The following is a 23,840-nucleotide window of genomic DNA, read 5'->3' on the forward strand; positions in this document are numbered from 1 at the left end:
CCCTGTGTAAAAATTCAATCAACTCACTGGCCCTAGATAGTGATGTCGCAGAATCAAAATAAATAAGATTATTGCAAAATACCAATTGACCTGAAAGTCCAGAAATGCCTAGTGACAGAAGTAAAGAAGTTGGTCATTTTCAAGGTGCATGCAGTATTCATTTGGCAACAGCAGGTGGCGTAAGGAGTCATGTTACACCGCCCAGACCAGGAGCAGAGATGAAGTTACTCAAATCTCTGCTGAGTCAGGGAGGAATAATGTCAGCTCCCAAACATGCTATTTATATTAGTGCATCATGTGACCTGGCTCAAATATCTTATCCCAGGTTTACTTTTTCCACTCCCACAATACAATTCTCTCATTATGAGTTTGTTTTACACTTGACAAAATCCAACAGGATTTAATCACATCAAAAGTTTCCTTTTAAAGGTGTTCTGACTGTCTCCCTACCTCCTCCATCAACAGATACAGTGCCCTGCAAATACCAAGGCAAATGGTATTTTTATTTCTCAACCAGACAGAGGCCGAAACTTCCCAACACAGTATATACAGAGACATGTCTGGGAACTGTCTCTTGTCTCCGAAGATATGATTTCAATGTTCCTTCCAAATACTTAAGACATAGGATAATGCAACAAAGCTTAGAGCAAAGCTTTTTTTCTGCTTAAATATGAAATGGAGGACTTATTAGATCTCCAAAAATCTTTAAAATAAAACCAAACAAAAAAGTAATTTCTAAATCATGCTTAGAAATCAGGACTATTATGGACCCTCCTTGGTGGCACAATGGGTTAAAGCACTGCACTATGAAGTTCTCCAAAGCCACTGCAACACGAGTTCAATATCAGGCCAGGGAGCTGAGCCACACAGCACTGCAGAGCTTTCCTTACCCCCCGCCTCTCCCCTCAGCAGTGTATTTCAATAGATCTGTCTGTTCTGTTCCCCACTCTGTCTCTGGGGAATAATCTCACCCACTACACCTCTGGCCAGTACTCCAGTTCTGTAAGCATAAATAAATCTTAACAACAACAAAAAGAAATCAGGACTATTCATAAGTTCTCTGGTTCCTGTCTCCACCACAGTTAGCCTCAGGTCCCACAGAGCCAAGACACAGGGCCCCAGGGAGGCCCGCCTACCTCCACTCTGCCTTGTTGTGCAGGAATGAGTTACACTGGTCAGGAAGGTTAGTGTCATTTGACATGGACTCCAGAATTGAAATGATTTGCTTGAAAGATGGTCGTTTCTGAAGAGAAAATAAATAGTCACTTGTTGAGACTTAAAGTAGAATATAAGAGAAAATCCACAAACACAGCCATTAGCTCTGGGAACAAAAAGCAACATGATATACAATGTTCTGATTTACTCTACAACTGTCGGATCACTCTGGCTTAGGAAAACATGGTCTTTATTTTCAATCAGCTATTCAAAAGAATAAACTCAGATGTCACTTTTCTATCGTGTAGTTTAATGTTAGAGAAAAAGAAAACCCAGTATTTCTCTTGGTAAGTAAAGTATGAATTCTCTCTTTTGCATATGATTAGGACTACTAAACAGCTGACTCCGTTAAAAGCCTATCTGTGAATTAAAGAAAGCGTAGAAAGCAAATAGTAAGGCCTCGGTGGTAGGCAGATCAACAGCCACTGTAAATGCGTCAACATTCCTGTATATTTGAAAAAATTCATAATAAAATGTTGGGGGAAGTCTATTTATTAATATCAGAACTAATGAAATTTCCTAAACTAATTGTCAGGAAAATGTCCCCAATTTTTATGCCATCAGAGCTTCATTGTCCTCAATGTTTATTTCACATTAAGGTGAAGTGGGCGCTGGGACACAGCAAGGGACGGTGTACGAGACCCGGAAAGAGCAGTGGCTCGAACCTCTCCTTAGCTAGCAGCAACTAGCCTGGTCCATCTACTTACGTTCTAGCCACGGTGGAGACAAAAGGTTACCAGCCGAAATGGAGAAAGATAATAAAAGGATGAGGCACAGTCTCTCTTCATCATGCCTCATAATTACACCATTTTGGAACAAATTACAGTTGCCGTAATTAAAACATGCATTTTAATTTAAGAGCACAAAAACAAGAAGGAACAATGTTGGGGTGGCTTGCTCGTGGGACCTGATGCTTCCTATGTTACATTACTCAGGAATATAAAGCTGGGATACTTATTCTGTGTTCTGTCATGATGATACTTCTCTAAACACATACATGCACGTACATGTGTTTAAAGAGGGCGTAGGTGGCCAAGTGCTGTGTTGTGCATTAAGCATTCTTATCAGCAAAGAGGAAAATGCCTTAAGTAGGAAATTTGGAAAATATTCTGTCTCCTTTTGACTTAGTTCCCATTTAATTTCTGCCACAAAGGTCAGGCTGTAAAAAGAAAAATGTTTTAATCATTTGCAAGGGAAGTAATTATACAACAAATAAAGGATTTTCATTTTGCATGGAAAAGCAGCAGGAGGACTTGATGATTTTTTATAGAAAAATGTTTTTCTTCCATGTTTAGTCATTCTTCACATAAGGTGAAACTCTTCCATAATTGGGTGACAATCATCCTTAGAAAGAGACTTTATTTCTATAGTTAGGATATATAGTTAGGAGTGATCAAAATGAACATGTAAAAAGCAACACCCCGCCAGTTTTGTGGCAGTGATATTTTGTGGGGATTCCAGTAACAGAACACAACATTTGGTCAACATTCCTGTATATTTGAAAATATACAGGGGTTTGCCTCCTTAAAAAAGCTACAGCAGGCCAATTTATTAAGCAGCTGTATACATTATTTCCACATTTTTTATCTTCATCTTATCTATAAGGAAGATCAACCTTGGGAAAGTATGAATTGTGTGGTGTCACACAGAAGGCAAGTTACAGACACCAGGACTTAAACCTTTCAAAATGCATTATCACCTGCGAATAAATACCCCTTCCTATCAAAATTACGATTTTAGTTCCCTTATTCCGTATTTAGAAATGCCACTGTAGGATGAACCAATATCCATCTTTACTCCCTATTTTCTCAATAAAATATTCTGAGCACCTGTTATAAGTCACTTAACGATCTGACATTTATCGAATACCAACTTGTATACATTTCCCCCTCCTTACTGAAAAATGTATTCTTTTAAGTGAGCTGGCGATTTTAATCTATGTGTTAATACTCTAAAGAGTTAAGGGCTAGAAACAAACAGAAACTTTTAAAATAATTCTTATTCTATCTACGTGCATAGAACAGGCACCAACTTCTGGCTGAAAAACCACATACTTGCAGCCAGACTGAAAGGTGCCTCTCGTGAAACAGACCTTTGTCTCATCATTTCAGTCAACAACAAAGTGGGCATTTACTCAACTGAGTTTATGTGAAGTGCTGAGGGAGACACTCATGGGCCTACTTCCAGTTTCCCATAGAGCTATGGTTCATTTAGGATGAAAAGATGTTTCTGAAAACAAGGTAAGGCAGTAGCCTAGGCTGTGGGCACACAGGACTACACATGGCTGGGGTAAACAGGACACTGAGGCACGTTCAGAAAAAGGAGGGTTATGCAGTACTCTGGAGATCAGCTACGAGGCAGTGCGTACGTGGCGCAGCTGTGTATGCCATCCCTTCAGATACAGGGGACAAGTGTTAGTTTTTTATTAGAACAAAATGTCATGAACGTAGGCACCAAAGACAATTTAAAATTTTCTTTATACTTGGCTAGAATACAAGATTCCTCTGGTCCCAAAGAGGGTCAGACCCCTGTGTTAGCATGATAAAGCATGTTAACATGGCAAACTTCATGGCCTCAATGCTGGGCCTAATGCGTTAGGTGTTTACACTGTCGCTTAATTAATCCACCATAAATGTATGTTCTTAGCATTTTAATTAATGTGGTGTAGAGTTTCTGATTAAGAAATTCAAAACCTGCTTTGCATTCTGAAATATAATCACAATGATAGAGATCTAGTTGCACCAATGCAAATAATTTCAGGTGAAATCTCCTTTTAAGTGTCGGAGGGCAAAGTACTGCCAAAATGACTGTCTATGCCACAAGGGACGCATAACTGCAGGAAAGAGTACTCAAAGGGTGTCAGAGTGCTCGCACGATGCCCGGAGGTAAGTCAGCAGAAGCTCACAGTGCCTACTAGGGTAGCTACTGCGGGCAGGCATTTCTCCTAATACTTAAAAAATTCCCCTATTCTTCAAAATCACACACTAACACAAAAGGGTTTAAAGAGACGACTAAACATCTATGCAAAATTGTCACGGAATACTAAAAATCAGCAACACGTGAAAAACATTTTAAAATGTGAAGTTCTTTAATTAAAAAAAAATTAAGTAGCTATAGGACTTTACACTTAAGAAGGATGAAGGTGCTTTTATGAACAGGAGTGAAAGCAAAGGTTGAAGCTGCTGAATATGAGGGCAAAGAGGAAATATACAAAGCTGGACAGAACTTCCATCAAGCTTCCAAAACAGAGCGCTGGCCAGCTTAGCCAAGGGGCAGCAGTGGGTGCAGCGTGTGCCTGGGGCTCATGGCAGTGAGAATTCCGTGCTGTGCTTACACAGTTCCCATACTCCCTAGTTGGTGAGTTATCCCCACCAGAGCAATGCTGAAGAAGAAAAGACTGTCTGCTATGTCATGAATTCATTGGGAAGCGGGGCTCTGAGGGAACTGGGTTAAAATTAAGAAAGAAATTCAATTCCTGGGCCCTCCCTGGTGGCACAATGGGTTAAACAACAGCATTCTGAAGTTACCGCAGCTACTGCGGCACTAGTTCAATCCCTGGCCAGGAAGCTGTAGAGGTCTCCTGACCTGCCCGCTGCTCCCCTCAACAGTGTGCTTCATCAGTCGGCATGTTCTGCTCACCACTCTGTCTGGTGGATCCTCTCACCACCCCTGCACCACTGGCCTGTACCCCAGTTCTGTATGCATAAATAAATAAATCTTGAAAGAAAAAAGAAAATTCCATTCCTATTTTTTTTCTTTTTAGATCTCTATTTAAAAGGTCAATTTGTAACACATATATTTCTATTAAAAAGTGAACGGATTTCAACAACTTTTGGGCTTTTTTCCCCCCCTTACTAATTCTCCTTTATACTAATGTTTAGTCTGTAAGGCCCTTTTTTGTTTTTTAACTTTTTATTATATGAACCTCCATATACCTATCACTCAGCTTCAAAATGATCATGGCCAATCTTGTTTAGCCTCTGCTAAACATTCCATTTCCCTTTATTTTACTTTGAAACAAATTCAAAACTATCCTATCATTTTATCTATAAATATTTCCATATGAATGTGAGCATCTTAAAATTATCTTTGCAGGGAAAGGAAATGGGCTCAAATGTGATAACCACATGAAAGCCTATGTTTTGGGACTTTTCCAACTCTCCAGCAATAGCCTACAAAATAGCAGTGAAGGGTTTTTAGGGAGGAAGATAAGCAGATGTTGAGGGGAAGCCTGAGCGGCCAATCCAGGGTTTATGGCAGTCATGCAATGCATGGATTTTTATCAGCCTGGGCTTTAAAAACTCAGTCAAGCAAGCAAGGGGAACTTCAGAATTCTGAACACAGTAAACAAACAAACAAATATACACATACCTTGGCATCAGCTTCCCAGCACTGATGTAAGAGTTCAGCAAAACTTCTGGGGCAGCTGCTTGGAATGGTTAATCTCTAGATAGCCAAGAAAGAAGAATAAAAAAATACCAAGCTTTACTCCTGAAGGTAAGCAAAAACTAACTGAAAGCTCATAGAGTTAATTTATGACCATAAACAGTACATGACATTTAAGGCTTACACTGATTAACATATGATAGGTGAGAGTTTACATTTTGATTCATAATATTTAATTGTTAAAGTTGCTTATACATGTCCTGAGAAGAGGAATCACAGTCTTTGAGAAATTCAACACAACAGATGCAATACAAGTGTCAAGTCTAAAAGAAACTACAGCAGGAGAGGGGCAAGTCACTAAACACTAACTCTAAAACCAGCAATCTATCACTGAACTTTTTTCAGGCAACTATGAAATACACAAATAGGCCAGGTAGCAAGGAAACCTTTTCAGCTCTGACGGCAGGTATACAGGCAGAACACATCTTCATCAGCATGGAACCATTTTAAAGAGATGTGCATTTCCCACTGGTCCACGAGACAATTTGAGTATGTGACCAAGCATCGCTTAGTGTTGGTCAGACCCATAAACTGTAATAACCTGATACACCAATGATGATATGCGCACAGGTCCTAACTCTCTGAAGTAGTGGTTTGCATAGAACATGAACTACCCCTAGTGACTGTTGAGAAATCTTTGAAGGCATTTTTGTTTGTTGTAAACACTGGAGGGAAGCACCTGGAGGCAGTCAAGAATATTAGATCCCGCACCCTATCCTAAAACCTAAACTCTTACTCTTCTCCAAAATTCAAATGCCCCATTCAGGTGAGCAAAGCAAGCAATGAGGTTTATAAAATTTTGACACTATTCTCTGATTCACAGACAGAAAGTATTTTTTGAAATGCACTGAACTTTCTAAGAATGTAAGCAGGTGTTTATTTTTTAAAAAATATTAGATGGTTGCAGTGGGGACATAAAACAAAGAGTAATTGCAATTGTGTAGCTGAATATACAGCATTTACAACTCAAAATAATTTTTCATAAAGGTTAACATTTTCAATACAACTTTCCTCGACATTTTCCCAATGATCGAAGTGTGAAGTGGGTGGGTATGGATGTTGATCATTTCTTCTTTTCCTACTGACAAACATTTAGATCCCACATCTGAGACATTATACAAATAGACATAATTATTTTAAATTACCTGATATGGTCAAATATTAGTTAAATTTACATTCAGACACTTTATATACTGGATTATTTTGTGCCTTAAATAAAGATCCTTAAAATAGCATCTAAAATGCTTAAACTTCTGTTATATAAATGTGGGCCATCTTCATGCATTAAGACATTCTGCAATAACCAGATATGAGTACAGGTTTGTAATGCTACTTAAAATTTAAATAATTTAAAGTAGAACATATTCAAATTTAAAACTGAAATATCTCCCAACCTCTACAGTAGGCATGACATTTTTTAAATGTACCACTTTCTACCTAAGACTCAGGAATTATTCTCTCCTCTAAAGTATAGACAACAACAATGTACTAAGTATTTTGAGGATTTCTATGTTCATCAAGAATAGTAGCCTTACTACTTAAAAAAAAAAAAAAACCCATATTTTGAGAAAGTAAGTTACCATAAAAACAGACATTATGCTGCTGTAACATTCTAAATAAACACTAACTGAGTTTTCTGGCCAATATCTGTAACATTTAAAACATGTATTAGAATGGCCTCTTAAATTCATTCCTTCTAGACTGTTCATTGCTTGTTTTGTATGGTTTAACAGTGCTTTATGGATCTAGTTTTAAATTCAATATTAACAAAAATAATTGTCTAGTGGTCATGTTTTGTTATTAAAGGCTTAGAAACAAAGATGTTCAAGTAGAAATTTTAGAAAATACTGATCTTCCTACAGGCACAAAGAGTGATTCTAAATTGTGAAACTGAGTAGATCTAGAGTCTAGGCTGAAGTAATGTATCAAGGTCAACATTTTGCTTTTGATATTACACCTTTCCTTTGTGTTGCCAGTGGGGGAAGCTAAGGTAAAGGGTACAGCGAATACTGTGTATAATCTTTGCAACTTTCTATGAGTCTATAATTTTTTCAGAGTGAAACGTTAAAAAAAAAGGTAGCCCTAATATTTGAACTAGGGCCATTCCTGTATAACCAACTCACACTTAAAACGTGTTCCTAAAAAAGTTTAAACATATTTTTCTTCATTTAAATGAAGCCTGTTAAATAAGTAAAGCTTTCCCTTTCAACTTAATAACCCAAGGTATACCAAAGTAAAAAAAAAATGAGTGGCAGTTGATGGGATTTTACAAATTATATGTAAGTTAAGATCTGATTTATTGTTAAATACAGTAAATTCTTGGGCATTCTTTTAATGCTATGTCAGCAAAATTTGTTATAGCAACAAATTTATGATGTAAAATAACATCACCTTCTTGACTGAAGACAAAGGAAACTACATTTAAGACAACTTCTATATTTTTGACAAATAAGTATTGGCAGAATGGAACTGAGTGAATGTTCTTGTATTATCATGTATCATTAAAAAGTGAGGAAACTTATTTTAACATGTGAATTTCTCTCAGCTTACTATAATTTTTAATAAATATAATATGGAATGTATTTGAGCGGTCTCAGTTACTAGCTGGTCATCAGATTTCACTGTAAAGAAAAGAGCATTCTCTGCTTTAGGCCGTAGCCTCCTTTCGGAACATGGTGAGGAGGTTCTGAAGGTGACTTCTGGGTGATTCCCACACCTCAAGTCAACTAACCAAAGGCAGCTTCTGAATGCACTTTTCTCTTCAGCTTTGAAAATCCTTGTCAGTTACTCCAATGTTGTGAAAATACTTTAGATTCATACCTATTCTGGGATCCTTTTGATGAGATACTATTTTACAAATATTATTCTGTCTCCTCCACATAGTTAGAGGGTCCAATTAGTTCTTAAAACAAGTTTCTTCTAGTTTACTTTAAAATGATGTAGAGGGGAAAGATAACATGGACCGTTTTGCTCCAAAGTCAACAGAAGGTCAATAACTTTCTTTATTCTCATTTGTAAACTGAGAGCCAATCATCTAATCATCTCACTGGCAAAAGAAACAGAACAGAAGCAAGTAGGTTGTCACATTGTGAAAATATCAGTCAATCTGTGTGAGGTCTGACTTAATAGCACACCAGGAATTATGATCATATTTAATTAAAACAGAACAGCTCCTGTGAAACAATGAGAAAAACACATTCTCGAATAACTTCCTTTTATCACTCTTAAATAGGCAGCTCTTTCCCATCAAGTCGGCTCTTATGTACACGTCACCCATTTCCAGCAGCTCAGGAGGACAAATTAATAAAGTAACTGGATTATGTGATCTAAAAGACAGACTCGGTTTCTCTTAGTCAATAGCAGCTTTTTGATTAATGGAGTTTGTTCCTGCACTCATATGGGGAGATCAGCCCAATTCTTTTAGAGGATTAAAAAGGGAAATCTCTCTGTATATTCACCTATTTTGCAAATTATTTTACCCTAAGGTTGCACTCTTACCCTGTGTAGAAGGCATGGCTAAGATTGGGAAATGAAGAAGTTTGTGAAATCGAGTTGTTTTGCATTGCAAAGACAACTGCGTGATTCCATTACATGATCTAAGTTCTCCTAATACCTTGATAGTGGATGCTTCATCCTTATGCTGAGAATTTCCATGGCTGTGCGTTTCAGTCACAATTTTAAACCTTTCAAAATGTAGTTGCTCTCTTTGATATGAATGTACCATGTTCTCTGATGTAGGCTCATAGGTCCAACTAGCTGAAAGCCTCAATTTGTGGGAAGAAGAAAAGCGAGGCTGGGGACACAGCACAAACGGTGTTTACGCCACTGAAGTCCTTTTGAAATGGAAAGGCTCTGCATGAAGAAGTGAGCAGCGATGCCACTGCCTCGCCAATTCCAGTGAGGAGCTCATCTTCAATGTAGTGCTCAACGTAGGTGGCAAAACTGTAATTTTTCCCTTTTTTGAAACTATTTTTTCTTCTTTTATTTTTGAAATTCTCATCTAAGCGACAGTTTCTTGTACTATAGTGACTCCTGCTGGGAGAGGTAAGTTGAAGTAGCTGAAGGTCTCTTACAGATATATCAACTCCCGGCCAGTAAAAAAGATGTCCTAAACGCAGGAGATGGAGTTAAACTGTTCCCCTACCTTGGACGCAATGGCTTCTTTCATCACTAAGAACAAACCCCTAGGTTTCACAATTGAGACTGAGAAACTAGTACAGTACTTGTACAATTTTTGATCTACAGCATCACGACGTGAAGCTGCAACAATTAGATGTAAAGGGTCCATTCATGAGGAATAACATCACTTTGACCCTTTGTGTTAGCTCCTACTGCTAATCTTTCCATAAGCGTGAACTTACTTTCAATTTGAAGAAGATGAAAAAGTCTTTTGCAAAACCCCAATACTGTTTTCTGATCTATGTACCTGAATGGAGAATCGGAGTCTTACCTCGTTTTTTTCCACTACAAGCCAAGCTACTTGTAATCCTTCCAAACCTTTAAAGGGGACCTCCCTTGTTAGCATCTCCCAGAGAACCTGGAACAAAAGACAGTGGAATTTTTATTCTTGTACTTTATATTTTTGGTATATTACTGAAACTTTATCTAACATTTAGCTGTATCCAATTACCAGACACAACCATCCCCCTCCTAGAAGCTTGGGGAAAACCTAGAAATTCACATACCTAACTTCCTCCATATATTTTATATGTACATAGAGACAGAGGAGAAATAGATACATATTAGAAGAAAAAAGCCTGGTTTAGAAATTACAACATCTAGAGCTAGACTTAAAATCTTGGGAAATCAATGAAACTATCTTTAACTATCCCATTAGCTATTAGAAATTTCATGTATTCCCACAAATTAGATTTTATATTTTGTCAGCCAAAACTCTTTGTATGTCCAATCTTTGATACATTATGGTATAATCACTTGGAATTCGATAATAGTTTTGAAGTTTCAATAACTGTTTCATCTGAAACAGAAATCAAGTCAGAAATCCAATTCACTGGCTAAACCACAACGGTGGGCACTTGTAAAGCTGTAACGTTTAGATTTTATTTTGGAGAAATCTCTCTCAAAATGAGTTAGTCTAAGGGATTCATTCTCATTCACCTATAACAAAATTTATTACACCATATTTTAAAGTATAATCAACACTTTATGTATATAGATGCAGAATGTGTGTGTGGGAGAGGGTATTTATGTGTGTCCATCTCTCTGCAAGTCTTAAGACAGCATGATTAATAAATCTGAAGTAGGATGGAATGCCCAAAGATAGCAAATCACATCCCATGACTTTGGTTTCTCTTTAAATACGGAATAACAGAAATTGTGCACAAGGATGTCTTCTCTATTTGAACAGTCATCAAAAGTTAGAGTCTACTAAAACTTTGAAAAGTGCACGAATGTTAGGGGGAAATGTTGTCCTAAAGGAACTCTGTAGAGTTTTGTGGACTCCACCCCCTACTCCAGTGATTGGAAACTACAACTCCCAGCAATACCAAGGAGAGAACTGCGAGGACCCAAGGGCGGAGCTTAGCAGGCATTCTGGGACTTTGGGGGATATATGTAAGGGAGCCATTTTCTACGCACTCTCTATCGGGACCACGTGGCTGGTAGCTATCAGTGTATTACTGGAGTTCCAAGTCAGCCCAGCTGGTAGAATGTTCTAGTTACCTTGTATCTCTTTCTCTTTCCCTAGTTGCTCCTTTTCCTTTCCCCTTTTGTAAATAAACCCAGTATTGACCCTTTTTGTGTGTGCCTGCAGTACAATTAAATTTTAAGCACACGGGTGAGGACCCAGAGACAGGCAGCCCAGTTCACACTGGGTTGCCCTGTAACAGGAACAATTCAAATTATCAATAGTAGTCATAATAATAACCACCATTTCCAGTACTGAGCACTCATTGGGTTCTGCATACTCTGTTAAACCCTTTTACAGTATCATGATTGATATTACTCCCTTTGGGAGATAGTACCCTGATTTTGTAGATGAGGAAACCAAGGTTAAAGAAACAAAGTTGTGACCAAAGACACTCCATTATGAAGTGGCTGAGCTAGGAGGTGAATTTGTTGTCTCACCTGAAGGTCAAGCCACAGGTTAAGGCCATAGAACTTTAGGGAAGGGAAAGCACAATACCACAGAGTGTGCCAGTCTGAATTTTCAGTATGGAGCCACGGTGGAAGCAAGACTTAGCAGTTTGGATTTGTTTTTTCTTCTTCTTCTAAAAATCAAAAATACCTCTTCTAAGTAAGAATGTGCATTGAGCACATATAGTTTATTCAGCAGATCTATAAACTCTCTATCCTCTATTTCCTTAGTCAGTACTCAGTCTTCGTTGAGCCATAACATGTTAAATGAATTCCAGCTACACAAAGATAATTAGCAGGAAAATCAGGGAAATTGGCAGATGCTGCTCAAGCAGGAGAAAAAAAAGTCACTGAAGACTCTTTGGGCTTTTAATCAAGTGTGTAAGGTACTTCTTTAGAAGAGCTACTGAATAATTCCATTTGAGTCAGAGAAGTGATTAGGAAAAGGTAAGGGCACCCCAGAAGAGGATTCTAACACTGCAGGTAAGGGACGGTGAGGACAAGACTAGGTGGGCCATCACCCCCACATCCTGAGCCTGCACAGTGGAGGAGGGGTTGGATGGTGAGATGGCTGAGCAGGAAATGAAGCCCCTCAATTTGCTGCAATTACCACTCCCCTGGTGCTGGGGTTGGGAGGGGGGAAGATGGAAGAGCAAGTAAATTAATAGATTTCGCATTCCAAGGAGAGCAGGAGAAGTGAATCGGTGGTAAGTAAATCAAATGCTCCAGACCCCAAAAAACGTCAGATGAGCAGCCTTCTGCCCCTCCCTTCTGTGTTGGCCTGTATGCACAAACTTGCAAACACAAAAACTGACACGGCAAAATGCAAAACCAAGAGCTAGGGGAATAACACTGGGAAAAAATCGTTGTCATGTCACTCTTTATTTCAAAATAACCAGTTTGAAAGAGTCCAAAATCAAGTTAAGATCCAAGTTCTATTTCACTAAGCGTTCTAAGTCTGGAAAAATAAGCCAGTTGCAGTCCCTCTCTGTATTTCTAAAGAGCTACTCTACCCAAGGGGGCCACATGATGGATATAAAATCATCTGGACGGCATCATTAACTGCTGGGTTCTGAAGCCCATATGAGGTCTTTAGGTTCATTCCAGTGTCAGCACATCTCAGAGTTCCTATTATTTATTCACCATATTCAGGAATGCATCAAAAAGTAGGTGGTATGGAATAGAACAACAGTTTTTTTTTTTTTTCACTAAACAAAATGATTTGGCACAAAAAGGTAACTTTGTTGAGAAGTCACTTGCAGGTCTAAAAATATATTAAACTATGCCTGAAAATATCAGTTACAGGAATTCGGGCCAATTATTGTGATCTTTCACCTTGAAAATATTTTCCAACTCTTTTTATATTGAGACGTCCTCACGTTTAAACTGTGCCCTCAAGTTTAAAATGTGCTCAAAAGGAAAATTTCTATTTTCAGTTGACAGAAGAGAAACTTGGATAGGGCTGGGCACTTTTCCTGCCTTTTCTCTTACAAACAATGGAGAGCCATTACCTGAGCTGGGATTGTTCTGGAACAGGGCTCACAGACAAGCAAGGCAGAGATGCTCTCCCACAAGCCAGTCTGTTTGCAAAGCTGGTTTTGGCTGAGAAGCTTCTAAGAAGTTAATCCTTTCTGCATTGTCATTAGGATAGCTTTGTTTTAAAAATGTGGCTAGACAGTGTATTCTCAGAAGGTTTATTCTCACAATGCTAAGTGTTTTCCTTAAGTCTTAATGTTTTTTCTTTTTCTGTGTGTGTGGATAACAGACTTAAAAATTCCTTTTGGTTTGGTCCTTCAAGAAAAGTCATTATAAGTAGGCTGAAAAATCTCCTTTCTTATAAAATGGAGAGATAAACAGTTCCCTGCTTAGCAGTTTACCAGCTCAGAAGCAAGCATCATAAGATCCACTTCTGGCATTTGCAAAGCATTTATTTTAAGGCTGTATGAAGGTGGTTTGTCTTGCCATGTGCTCAGAAGCAACACAGGTTTATCAAGTTGTGGAGGTCTAGGGACTTTGAGACTATGAGAGACTAATTCTTATAGCAAGTATGAAGAAACAGAAACATGAAAAAGCAAAAATATATTGTTTGTTTGGTGGTGTATAACTATTTTTTATGGTCTTACTGGTTTGTGACTGCTGGTGGGGTGGGGAAACTTGATGAACAGAATAGATTTTTAATGAGCTGTGAGGTGTTTCGTGCATCTGACGCATGCACACTGATGAGTGAGACTGATCTTTAAATGACATTAAAAAATCTAAACAACAGCACTGTTTTTTTCCTAGCTAGCTACCACCTTCAGTTTATGAACTACAGACTTCTAAAACTAAAATGATGTTTACCTTAGCAACTCTTATCCTGCTCTTCTGAGTAATATTCACTATGACCAGGGAATACTGCCTTCATCTTTTTTAAAAATCGTGATTGTTTATAAACAAAGGGCTCTGGAGAGCATGCTGTGTACTTTTTCTTTTACTAACGGTGTTAATCTAGAGCAGAACAGGGTCAGAATGAAACAAGATCTGAGTTCTCCTACAGCATTACATTAGCAATTGTGTATTTTTTTGGAATGAATTTCTGATCTGCAGGCTATAGGTTAGATAGTAGGCATTCCAAGTAAACCCCCTTTTTGTCAAGAGAGTGACCGCTGAGGCATTTTTGCTTTTACTGGTTAAAAGAAGGTTCGAAGGAGAAAGTAGAATTGATATTTAAAAGCAGCTGACTGAGAGAAACAGGTTCTGCATAACAACATTGGTGTGGAAACACAGAGTGAAACGAATAACTTGCTGCAACTGGCTGTGAGGTTGCTGCAGCAAGTCAAACTCCTTGACAGACTGATAGGTTAAATCCTTCAACCCAAACCAAACAAAGGCAGGGCCTTCCAGCCACCTCCTTCCCCTAGACATTGTTCCCCTGTCATGACTCCGATGCACACGTTTTTCTGTTATTCACACACACAATTCTATTACTCAAACTGGGTTGCTCAGTTTTTACGGGTACGTAACACCTTAGATCCTTGTTTCAGATGTTATAGGGTCTGAAGCAGACATGGCCAGGCCACGAGTTAAACGCTAAATACAGTTTCTTCCGTATTCAACAGAAACTCCTTAATCAGTTGAATGGTTGACACGAAAAGGTTTCCTGTTAATTAACTCATTTGGCACCTCTACTGGTGCTTTTTTCTTCACTGTAACCCCTCCTAATGGAGTCCTGCTCCAAATGATTCTCCTTTCCACTGAATGACTTGGGACCAGCACCCCTGGGAACTCTTGCCAAGGCAGGCCCCAGGACCAGTGCTGCAGCTTCTAGTGTGTTTTTTGGAAGTTGCATAGGTTTCTCCTCAACGCTGATAAAACACTCAGGTGCATAAAAGTGAGCTATGGAAATAAGCAGGAAGCATTTAGGAAATATTCTCTCTGAGGCGGCTGTGGGCATTCCTCAGAATGAACATAGTGTCTGAAAACTGTTTAATTGTTGCAGCTCTCCCATAGGTTTTGGATTTTTGTATTCTCGTTAGCATAAAAAAAAAAAAAACAATGAACTCACCACGCCATAGGAATATGTATCACAAGTTTCAGACACAGGGAGACTCTGGATGACTTCTGGAGCCATCCACGGGAAAGTTCCAACCAAGGACATATGTGTTGTGTGGTTGTGAAACCGAGAGGCACCAAAATCACATATCTGAGAAAAGAGGAACAAATAGCAATTTTCTACTTATTGACTAAAAAAGAATTATCATCCACAAAAGCCAACATTTCACATTAACAAATATATATAGGTATTTTAAGGTAAAAGAATTAGTCCTACCTTCAACACCCCGTCAGCAGCTATAACAACTAAAAAAAAAGTAAATAAAAAGATAAATTATGACAATAATTTAAATTGCAATCTAAGATCACAAATGTACATTTCTACCTTCCATATGGTATTATGAAGTTAGAAGAGATAAATTCCTGTATTAAAACTTTTGCAAAAAGGAACTGACATTAAAATAAAAAAAATTAATCCCATGAAGTGCTGCTAATAAAGAGGCTTTCAAGAAATTTATTTAATTCACATGTAGCATTGACCAATAAGAAAAGGCATCATTTAGTGGTAAGGAAAACCAAATGCTGCCACTAGGCCACTCACTTGATTTTGAGGAAATATTAGCATTATTACTTCATGTAGCTATGATTTTTCCTCCAAACTGAATAATTTTCTTGGAAAGTAAAGACAGTATCCATTCATTCACCTATTCATACATTAATTATTCAACAAATATTTGCTGAGACTTATAATGGACTATAGGAACGTAAGCCAGAATGGCATCATCTCTGCTTGCATAGAGCTTGCTGTCTACTGGGAGAGAAACACATCTATAATAAAGTGGGACAAGTCCCATGATGAGAGAGAGAGAGACTGACACAGACCCAAGGAGCAGGGATACCTAAGACTAAGGAGGTCATATGCAGTCTCTGGCAAGAAATGCTGTGTATGCAAAGACCTGAAGAATAAATGTGGAGAAAAGTAGTTTACTGCTCAGAAAAAAAGAGCCTGTACCAAAGCTCAGCAGCAGAGGAAACGGCAGGCGACTGTGTAAGGCAGGGGCCAGGTCAAGAAGATCCTTTGTGAGAGATGGAAAGCCAGTGAAGGGCCGTAAGTGGAGGAGTGAAAGGGTCAAACATGCAGAGGGGACGGCATGTTAGAGAAGGCGACGGGCGGCAGTGCCATTCATTGTGTTTGCAGGTTGCTGTAGAACAGAGAGAAGAGGGTGTCTATACTAAGGCTGTGGCAAAGGGCAGGAGAGAAGTCAACAAACATGTGTGAGACAGAATCGACTGGTTTTGAATAACTGGATGTGGAAGGAGGACTCAAAAATGAAATCAAATAAAGAGGAACTATAGGATAATGATTCGGATGGAATTCCTTTAATCTAATTTCCGGCCGAGGCATATGGCATCATCGCTTACTAAGAAAGAGCATGGAGGAATGCCTTTTTAAGGAATAGAGAGAAGGTGAAAAGACATAGTTTTGAAGTTGACCTCCATTTGGGAATGTTAACTTGCAGATAGGGCTTTTAAGGAAGCAGGTGAGTAAGAGCATAAGAGGAGGGAGGTCAAGGATCAAATCCTAAATACACAGTGGACGATCAATATTTATTAGCTATTACTAATGGTCCTGGTCAATGTACGGATTAATCTCTGCATGACCTAATAATAGAGAAATAGCCTAAGGGCAAATGTGATACTGTATGTGATGCGATAACCCTTTTCAAGTAAAAATTTAAATACTACTACAATATTCATTGTATTTAGAAATATCTTTACTGCTTTTTTTCAAATATATGATTAAGAGGGATCATTTAAAAAGAACTAAAACATAAATATATAACACAGAACATGAAAGAGTCTTATTCCCTCCCTCAGAAAAAAATTGCCAAAAGTTAGGTACAAATTGTTTCAAGTGTATATTTTCCTGTCAAGTAACCACACAAACTATAATTAAAAAAAAAAAATGGGCGCATTCTTCATTGTTATTTAGTTTTCATAATGACAGCATGGATTAACCCATAATTTAATCATCAGCATCTCATGGGATACTTAGGGTATCCTGAGAAAGTACATTAAAAGGAGAGAAGTCAAGTTTGAAATTTTGACCATGAATTGAATTTTACAGACTGATACTTCCTATTAGAAACATTCTATAAGAGTTAGCACCTACATAAAGTGTTTGGCTCCTGGAAGCTTGTGTGTCTAAGAAGTGCCAAAAGAAAAGAGATGGTTTAGAAAAGGGAAAGAAGAATCAATCAGAATCTCTGGGGGGCCAAGCTGGACACTGATATACTGAAGTTACCAAATAGCTCCCTTTGTCCATCCCCACAAACCTCACAGTCCTGGAGGCTGAGGCAGGGCATGGGTCAACTCCCCTGGCTCACTTCCACCCACTCTCAGGACGGCCATGTTAGCATACACTCATTTTAGCTGCAGTGATGAAGTTTCTAAAAAATATCCTCCTCTTCCTTCCTTAGAAAGCATGCAAATAATAAATTAAAGCATGTAAATGAAGTGATAGCATGCTTTTTTCTTTTTTTCTTAACAGCAAACTTGTTTACTTCAGCTGGTGCTGGGCAGCTAAGTAATCTCATTGCCTTTCTCTGTTAACTTCCAAGTGATGTAATGGAAGAAGCGACTGTTTTCATTCCAGCTTGAAGGTAACGTTTGTTACTGCGAGTCACTTTAAAATACTCTCCAAATAATAAAACATAAGATCAAAATTAAACTATATAAAATTACAGGATGAAAAAGAAAAAGAAGGCTTTTACTTTCCAAACTCCAAAAAGTGTTCATCATTTCTAAAATAAAACTGATAATAAAACTGGCAATAAAACTGATGCAAAAATAAAAAAAAATTTTTTTACACAAACTAATCATAAGTAACAGAATCTCAAAACTCTTCAGTATACTATCTAAAATAGTGAGAAGAAATACATGATTATGCATGTTTATCCAGTAACAGCCCTCTAGAGAAATAATTAGGTATGTATTGAAAATGTACTGCAGATTATCAAGCTTGACATTTCTTTTATAATAAAAAAAATCAAACAACCCAAATGTCCTCAATTTGCTCTTTGTACAGGGGAGTACTATGCAGTCTCTTGAAATAACATGGAGAACTTTCACATTTATTAACAGTGGAAGGATATAGTGGATATAGTGTCCGTGGTGAGTAAAAACAGCAGTTACAAAAGATACCCGAAGTTTGACGGCTTATTTATAGGTACTTTGTAGTAACATTTTAAAATAGAAACATTACCATTTCTTGACTTGAGATCTCTGTGAATCACCTTGACAGGAGCCTCCATATGTAAGTAGTGCATTCCTTTTATATGAGAGAGAAAAAAGGCCTTTTAATATTTTCAAGAATGCCTTAGTATTAACCATTCATAATTTTGCGACATATTCCATAGGAAAATTTATATTCATATGTCCTATTTTTCCACAATTCATGAAATAGAGACAGGGTGTGTGTGTGTGTGTGTGTGTGTGTGTATAATAGGTATAGATATATATATACACACATAAACACACACACACATATATATATATATATATATTTTAGAAATTTTACATAGCTTAATCTCTTATACATCAGAATCTGATTGTGGTTAAAGGTAGTATCTCACAGTACCTAATAAGGACCCTTAATTTTGTGGAGCCTGCTCGAAAACAGCACAATTACTTCTAGAAGAAGTGTTCCAATGACTAAGGTATTCCACTACCAACTGCTTTCTAAGTCAGCCAAAGTTCTGATCAAGGTTTTCACTTTTCATTTGGATGTCTGCAGTGGCCAGATGGCTGGTAGCTTGGTTTATTTTCTCAGCAATTATTCCAATAAGACCCTGGGAGTAAAGAAGTTAAAGATGGAAGAACTGGTTGCATATATTCTGACTGGCAAAAGATTTTGTGATCATCAGAAAAAATACTATAAAATATTTATAATATTTGTCATATAGTTATAAAATATTTTGGTTACATTTTAGTTACAATATATTTTATTCTTACAAATGAAGATCTTTGAGATAATCTATACTAAAATGACCTGTAAAATTTGTTCCTATATATGTAGAATATAAGTCAAGTTACTTAAGTAAACTGGATTTACACAATAAACTGTATTTTATAATTTTGAACATAAAATTACACTTTAAAAGATATATCTCATAGTAACCCTGGTAATAGTTTTTTCTTTTCTTTTCTTTTCTTTTTTTTTTGGTGGTAATAGTTTTTATTCTTTTTCTGTAGTATTGCCGACCTCCCTTAAACTATTTACTTTTTTGAGTTGTATTTTCCAAATAACAGAATCCTTTTGTTAATGAACAATCCACTGAACATAATTTAATAACTAGGCTTTGGTTCTTTTTAAGTATATAGGAAATTTGAATTTTATAAAGGTTAAATTCTATTAACCTTTATAAATAATCTATTTTTCCCCACTGATTATTACATATTGAAGAATTATGGGAGAACAAAGAAAATAAAAGTTAAAACTCCTGCCATATAGACATTACCAAAAAGAGTCAAATTAACAAAAGTATCAGTAATTTAAATTCAACCTAAGTACCCAAAAATAGATGATTGGATCAAGAAGATGTGGTATATACACACAATGACATACTGCTCAGCAGTCCAAAAAGATAAACTCCTGTCATTCTCAGCAACATGGATGGAACTCAAAGGAATTATGCTCAGTGAAATAAGAAGCCAGAAGGACAAGAAAAATATCAGATGGTCTCACTTATAGGAGGAATATAGGGGAACCAAATAAGACATAAGGGGGAAAATCATAACAAGACAAAATGAAACAAAAACAAACAGACAATTATAAGCCCAAAACATCCTGCAGGGGAGGAGGAAGGAGAGGTATGGGAAGGAGGGAGAGAAGAGCACAGCAGACTGTGATGCTGGTGCCTTCAGAGAGCAAATTCTAAGGGTGCTCTACCTGGGAGGGTTAATAAAGTAAACATTCTTAAAAAAAACAATGATGTAAAATAGATATAAAGAAATAAATTTCATTTAAAAAGAAAAGTTGCAGAACGACTCACAGCTTCCCATAGTGGTTGGACCAGTTGGCATTCCCACCAGTAGTGCAGGAGAGTTCCTTTTTGCCACATCCTCGCCAACATTTGCTGTTGCTAGTTTTTTTGATGTGTGCCATTCTCACTGGGGTGAGGTGGTATCTCTTTGTGGTTTTGATTTGCATTTCCCTGATTATGAGGGATATTGAACCTTTTTTTGGCATGAAACATTTTTAAATTTTGAGTATCCCTACTTGAATTTGGCAGGTTTTGATAAAACTTGAAAGAAACAAGATAAGTCCCCAAGGAAAGACTATTACTTTTTGAAGTCACCTTGTGACTTCCCAGTGAAAGCAAAGCATGAAAATTTTACTTATTGAGTCCTAAATATATTTTTATTTCTTTAATGCAAAGGAGTTATTGCCCTAATAAAATCTATACATGCGTGCTATCCAGGGGTTGCTAGAATACAAATGTAACTATCAGTGTTCATCATTTAGGTTAAGTTGTTTCCAAAGCAACTTCAACAGTTATAAATAAAACTCAGAAACATTTAGTTAGAAGATAAAAATAAGTGGAATTTAATTTGCTTTAGAAAGCATTAGTCTGTGCAGGAATTTATGAGGGAAAAAGAACTGGGCACCTTGTCTAGGGACTTGGTGTATTCAAAATCTTTCATTTCCAAGGGTGATTTCCAAGTTTACATTAAACATAAAATATGAATTGCTTTTACATGGCAGGACAAATAAAATTTTTTGCAAGTGGTTACTATTTTTGACATGAACAGAATGAACATCCTTAATCCTACATTACATCACATTTTCTGGTAACTGGTCTAAACAAACTTGTAGAGCAAAGCAGAATTATGCTCTCTCCACAGAATGTGTCAATTATAATGTCACAATATGGGGTAAAAATGCCTTCCCTGAGCCACTGATTTTGTTGCAATTTGATTTTAGGGAAAGAAAGAAACAGAAATAAGGATGCAAAAGTGGAAAAGCAATAGTCTAAAAGAGTCTATAAGTAAGTTGCAAAACCTTGCTGCTTTTGCTTTAAAAAATAAATAAAAAGAACATTTAAAGACACAGAGTAACACATTTTCAGACAAGTCACCTTGTAAGGAGGGGGAAAGGCTCCCACCATCTCTACAGGAATGCAGGAAGCATTACCTTTGGCTACATCAGTGGCCCAGGTCATAATGTGATCCATGTCCATCTCTTCACTTCTGTTACTGTTAATATAATCGTAGAGGGAGCCCAGAGAAGCATATTCTGTTTTTAAAAGGAAGATAAGCAAATAGTTAAAACCAATCTGCATTTCAGAAATATTTTCATTGCAAAAATGTATTAAGGAATTTAACATAAGACATTAAAACATAAAAATTGCTTCATAGTTCTTTCTTCTAGAAAGAAATGTGTCAAAAAGACTGCTAACCAAATGAATAGTAAAACTTCAGTTGAGGATGAAATCAAAAGCCATTTAGATCAAACTAAGAAACATTAAATGGTGGTGGAAGAAGGTATTTGAAGTAAAGGAAGGCAGTAATTAGGTATATCTGTCCTCTTGGTTTTGATACATTTCCATCCCCTTTGATTTTCCTCTATTTTACTGCCCGATCTGTGCTAATATCTTTATCATTTTATTTTCTCACTGACTTTTTATTCTATTTCTTTAGTGAACACATTGATGTCTTAAGGGATTACAACATACATTTTAATTTAGCACCATCTGCTTCAAATTAATACTAATTTAATTACAGAAAGTCATAGAAACTTCCCCCAATAATTTCATACCATCCCTCATCCTTTAAGCTGTTACTATGAATCATATTATATCGATATACATTTTTTAAGTTAACAAAATAATGTTGTTTAAATTATTGTTTATACAATCTTAAATTTTTAAGGAAAAAAATGACAACAAAAATACGTGTGGAGTCTTCATCTAACCCATACAATTATCATTTCCACTGTCATTTATTTCTTCCTATGGATTGTCATTTTTGCTTAGTCTGAAGGATTTCCTTTACAAGTATTTACAAAAACTGACAAATTTCTTTTATAGCAAGACTGCTGTCAACAAATTCCTTCATTCTTTATCCAAGGAAGTCTTTATTTTTATTTTTAATACAGCAATATATTTTAAAATATAGATGGGAAATATACACTAAAAACTACTAAACATAGATGAAACACAAAGCAGATCTAAGTAAATGGAAGGACATCATCTTTGGAGTACTCAATATTGTGAAGATGCCAACTTCCAAAACTGATTTCTAAATTCAACACATCATACCATATTTTTGGCAGTCTTTTTGTATATATTGACAAAGTGATCCTAAAGCTTATTTTTGTGTGCATATACACATTTATTTTATTTTTTTTAAATTGAGGTTACATTGATTCACAGCAATGTATGTGACTCTAAGGCACAGGATCGCACCTCCTCAGATGCAGGTCACCATCAGCATCTACCCCAAGACACCCACAGCCATCCATCAGTGTACCCTGTGTCACCCCATCTTGTTGCCTCCATTCTAGTCAGATGTCTAGAGTTTGTTTTGGTTTTGCTTGCTCTTTTGTTGTGTTTCTCTATATTGCACATACGAGTAAAGCCATCTGGTTATCTGTCTTTCTCCTGCTTTATTTTGTTTAGCACTGTGCCCTCCAGCTCCATCTATGTTGTCATGAATGGCTGTTTATATTGTTATAGAGCATTCAAAAAGAATTTTTTTTTAAAGATTTACTTATTTCTGCATACAGAACTGAGGTGCAAGCCAGAGGGTGCAGGGGGTGAGAGGCTTCACGAGAGACAGACTGGGGAGCAGAACAGGTAGATCGATGAAGTACACTGCTGAGGGGAGCAGCAGGTGGGTCAGGAGAGGTCTGCCACGCCATGTGGTCACCTCTGGGGCGGGGATAGAACTCACACTGAAGCGGTGGCGGCTGGCTTGCAGTGCTGCATCCTAACCCTTTGCGCCATCGTGGAGGGCCCAAAAAGGATTTTTTTATTATTGAGAAAAGGATACAAAATGCAAAATTCACATTTTGGGGACATTTTAGATATTTATTGTTATATGTTGTCATGAATGGCAAGAGATCATGTTTTTGTTTTATTTTTCGGATGAGCAGTAAGCATATCTTTTATTTTTAATTATCAGGCAACTATTAATCAGAGACATTCTGCAGGGGAGCAGTAGGGAGAGGGATCAAAATGGAGGAGGAAATGTGTTCTTACACAAGGGACTATGGTGACTGACATGGATGAACTGGTAGGAATTTTGTGGGGACTACACCTGAGGTGAAAGCAGGCACTGTACAAAACGGAAGGATGATGAAAAATATTATCTTTAATTTTTAAAAGATAATTCTGCAGGCACTTTCAATGTCTGTTGCTTTTTTGGTCTCTGTTGTAGATGAAAAGTTAGCTATTAACCATATGGTTGATCTCTTGTATGTAAGAAATTTTTTCTTGCTGTTTTCAAGAATTTTACTTTGTGTTTATCACAGTTTGATAAGTGGTGTG

General features: G+C 37.1%; 1 protein-coding gene across 2 annotated transcripts in view; it reads right to left on the reverse strand.

Annotated features, from left to right (window-relative positions):
* The window catches only part of LOC101636801 (mitogen-activated protein kinase kinase kinase MLT), a 141,980-nt gene that overhangs the window by 51,553 nt on the left and 66,587 nt on the right, over window positions 1–23,840 (reverse strand). For both annotated transcript variants that reach the window (XM_004674528.2, XM_004674529.2), the window contains exons 4-10: window positions 21,485–21,586; window positions 18,554–18,619; window positions 15,566–15,594; window positions 15,302–15,439; window positions 10,112–10,198; window positions 5,587–5,661; window positions 1,137–1,243 (exon numbers count right to left, since the gene is read on the reverse strand). In XM_004674528.2, the coding sequence (XP_004674585.1) occupies window positions 1,137–1,243; window positions 5,587–5,661; window positions 10,112–10,198; window positions 15,302–15,439; window positions 15,566–15,594; window positions 18,554–18,619; window positions 21,485–21,586 (604 nt within the window). The remainder of the gene's footprint in view (window positions 1–1,136; window positions 1,244–5,586; window positions 5,662–10,111; window positions 10,199–15,301; window positions 15,440–15,565; window positions 15,595–18,553; window positions 18,620–21,484; window positions 21,587–23,840) is intronic.

The sequence above is a fragment of the Condylura cristata genome, unplaced genomic scaffold, assembly GCF_000260355.1.
Source record: "Condylura cristata isolate star-nosed mole 26May11 unplaced genomic scaffold, ConCri1.0 scaffold00002, whole genome shotgun sequence".
NCBI lineage: Eukaryota > Metazoa > Chordata > Mammalia > Eulipotyphla > Talpidae > Condylura > Condylura cristata.